This window comes from Cyprinodon variegatus, unplaced genomic scaffold (genome assembly GCF_000732505.1).
Source record: "Cyprinodon variegatus isolate N-32 unplaced genomic scaffold, C_variegatus-1.0 Scaffold155, whole genome shotgun sequence".
NCBI classification, from domain to species: Eukaryota; Metazoa; Chordata; class Actinopteri; order Cyprinodontiformes; family Cyprinodontidae; genus Cyprinodon; species Cyprinodon variegatus.
Genome location: NW_015150608.1, coordinates 731,423 through 734,667, shown reverse-complemented (window position 1 = coordinate 734,667; position 3,245 = coordinate 731,423). Strand labels below are relative to the sequence as shown.

The 3,245-nt window shown below is 41.5% G+C and overlaps 1 protein-coding gene across 1 annotated transcript in view; it reads right to left on the bottom strand.

Moving 5' to 3' along the window:
- kcnh2 (potassium channel, voltage gated eag related subfamily H, member 2) overlaps positions 1 to 3,245 on the bottom strand; it is a 368,885-nt gene that overhangs the window by 179,085 nt on the left and 186,555 nt on the right. The window contains exons 3-5 of the mRNA XM_015377494.1: positions 1,004 to 1,159; positions 542 to 746; positions 145 to 461 (exon numbers count right to left, since the gene is read on the bottom strand). Coding sequence (XP_015232980.1) covers positions 145 to 461; positions 542 to 746; positions 1,004 to 1,159 — 678 coding nt within the window. The remainder of the gene's footprint in view (positions 1 to 144; positions 462 to 541; positions 747 to 1,003; positions 1,160 to 3,245) is intronic.

Below are 3,245 nucleotides of genomic sequence, written 5' to 3'. Positions count from 1 at the left end.
GTTACTATTAAGTTGCTCTAAAAACATTTGTTAATTAATAAGTTTAATTTCAGGTTTACGTATTTTTTGAATCCATAAAGGAAAACATTCCCTCTGTAGACGGATAAAAGGCGACCAGACGCTGCTCCCCCCCTCCGCACTCACCGGTGCTGCTGCTGGCTGGCCGGACGCTGGCCCTGCGGTTCTTCCGGTCCCACTCGGGCCTCAGGGCCTCGATCTCGTCCACGGAGGACGCTCGCCTCATGCTGTGGAAGCTTTCCCTCGAGCGGCTGCGAGTCAGGGTGCAGTTGGAGCACGAGGCGTCCGGGTTGAGGCTGAGGTGGTGGCGCGGCACCACGCAGGGGGTCGACTGGTTGAGGGGCCCCACCAGGTGGGGGGGTATTCGAGGGATGGGAGTCTCTGAGCAGATGAGCGTTCGCTGGTCCTCCTGATGATCCTCTGGCCAGTTCTGAAGAGCCGACCTACGACAGAAGAACAGAGAGATGAAGGAACATCCCTGATTGAAGCTCTGATCTGTGGTCAGCCTCTCTATGGCATCCACCTGCTTCCACTCAGCTGCTCCTGGTGTTGTGGCGCTAAAGGCGGCAGCGGCAGGAACTCGCTCAGACCCAAGGACTCCGGACTGAGGTCCGGATGCAGCGGCATCGCCGTGGGGATGTGAGCGGCCTCTGCGTCCTCCAGCGACGCTTTACTGTTGGACAGCGAGCGGAGATGAGGGAGACGCAGCTTGAAACCTCGAGGACGACCTTAGAGAGAGACGGGAAAACAGAGATTGAGTGGATTAAAACCAGAGGTGGATCAGATGTGGGACAGAAACATTGATGGGATTGAGCTTTCAGCCCTGAACATAATCTGAAAGAAAGATTATTTTAAATAAATAAATATCTGCTGAATGCGAGGTGAGCTCATGTGAATGCTCTTTTATCACAACGCCTTCAACATCAATGCTTAGAAAAAGACACCTGGTGCTGAAAAATTAACATTCTATGTTCCCTATAGCTACCTGTAACAAGCCAGGTGGGCAGGCGGTGATTCAGCTCCCGTTTATGGTCCTTCAGCACTTCTTCAGTCATGACCTCGAAGTTCAGGATGAACATGATCACCAGGCCATCCTCGTTCTTCACCGGCACCACGTCCACCATGCACAGGAAGCACTGGCCTGCACAGACGCATGTAGAAACAGACTCATTAAAGTCTGCAGACGTTATGTTTCAGCCACTGCCACTAAAAACAGAGATAGTTTCAGCAGGAACCATAAATCTAAAATCCTTTCATGACAAAAATAAAAATAAAACGTGTTTTCCATGCTCAGCATAACCATTAAAAAACTAAAAAATGAGACCTGCTTACAATTAAAAGTGAGACAAACAGCAAAGTAAGCATGAAAGTGAAGGAACAAGAGGCTGAGCTCGACACAAACACAAGAGGAGCTTAATTGGTCCAAATAGGGTTCTATTCCGGTCTCAGAACCTCCAAGGCTTCAGAACGCACAGAAATAGACCAACCCAACTCTAACCCTCCTCCAGCGAAGGATTACAACCTGGGGAGACTCCAGAAAAGTCTCATCTGGATGCGTTTGAAGCAAACAGGTCCAGTTCTGGTCAGACATCCCATCAGAACCGTCATCCTCTGCCTGGTTTCCTCTGATCTGAATCAAACGAGTCGCTGTGGTTCTATTCAGTCCCGTGAGCTGCACACGCCCCCCCACCGACCTGCCTGCCATTCATCTCCCATCATGGCTGCAGAGTGGGCCCAAAGCCGATTGGATGGCAGCTGTAATCCAACACAGCGGGTGGAGAAAATATGAAATGCGGAGAAAACTAGAGGATTAAAGCATCTGTTGTGGTCCAGCAGCACCGCTGCCTGCAGCCATCATCTGGAGGCCGTCATCCATTCATCCCCCCATCTTCATTCACATCTCAGCTCTGGTTTAATCATCTGGCTTTGATTCTTCATTTAGCTTCAACTTTATGGTTCAAAATCAAAACTTTTCAAGCTTTAACTTCATTCAAAAGGGTTTGGTTTATTCCAGTGTTTTCTTTCCAACACAACAAAAAGGAAGCAGAAAATACTTCAGCTCAGTGAACTTCGACACTAATTTGAGCAGAGATATAATATATCTGCCCTGAAACGGAGATAATTAGATATGGAGCTGATTTTTTTTATTTAATTTAAACATATATATCTTTTTTAAATGGTTAATTGTTTTCCTTATGGGCTCAAATTACTGTAGGGGAAATTACACCCATTTCAAGAAAGTTTTTAAACAAAATTTTCAAAGTTTAAGTGCGTTAATCAAAGATTCCATTTTAAGGACAAAGATACTTATTTTATTGGTAGATCATCTTATTTTTTTATGATCAAATTAAGGTAAAATACGACGACTTTCTGAACTTTTTGATTAATTAAAGATCAATTTTTGCAGTATTAATAAACATTTTGCACCATTTATCTCAAGTTCCTGGAATTTTTTTTAATCTATTTTTATTTAAACAAGTCTATTTTCCTTTTTGTTGAGCAGGTAAGTTAGACTTTTTCAATGAATTTAGAGGATTTCTGTTTAAAATAATAATAATATTACCTTTATTCAAATTTAAATATCTAATGATCACATTTTAAGGCTATAAAATCCTCTCAACGACTTTTGGACCTAAACATCATGGCACTCTCTGTGTGACAATATTTTTATAACATTTATTAAAACTGAACCTCTAATCGGATTTTACTGCATTGATTTTACACCTAACATAAAAATATATCTAAAATAAATGCTTTAGTAACAGTTTATTCTATTGGTAGCTCATCTAATATAACTGTGCTAATTTAAGGTAAACACTAAATTTAAGACATTTTTTACTTTTAAGTATCAATTTCTGTGGTATGAAAACATTTTAAACCGACTGATTCAATTTTGCAACAAAAACTGAAATCTAAGTGTGTTTTATTTAGTACTGAGCAGAAAAGGAACGTTTTGCAATGGAATATGATTATTTACATTTAAAATAAGAAAAAAACCCTCCATTATCTCACTTTAGGTGCTAATATCTAATTATTGTTTTCCCTTATTACTTAAGGGAAAACAATCCATTAGTAAATGTTCTTATTCACCTGCTTAAATTCAGGACAAACACTGATTTAGAAATATTTTTACAATTTTTTAGATCAGCTTTTGCAGGGCTATTGTCACAGTCTTGGTTTGTTAGTTCCTGTTTTCTTGGTTTTCCATTTGTTGTCCTCTGCTGCCC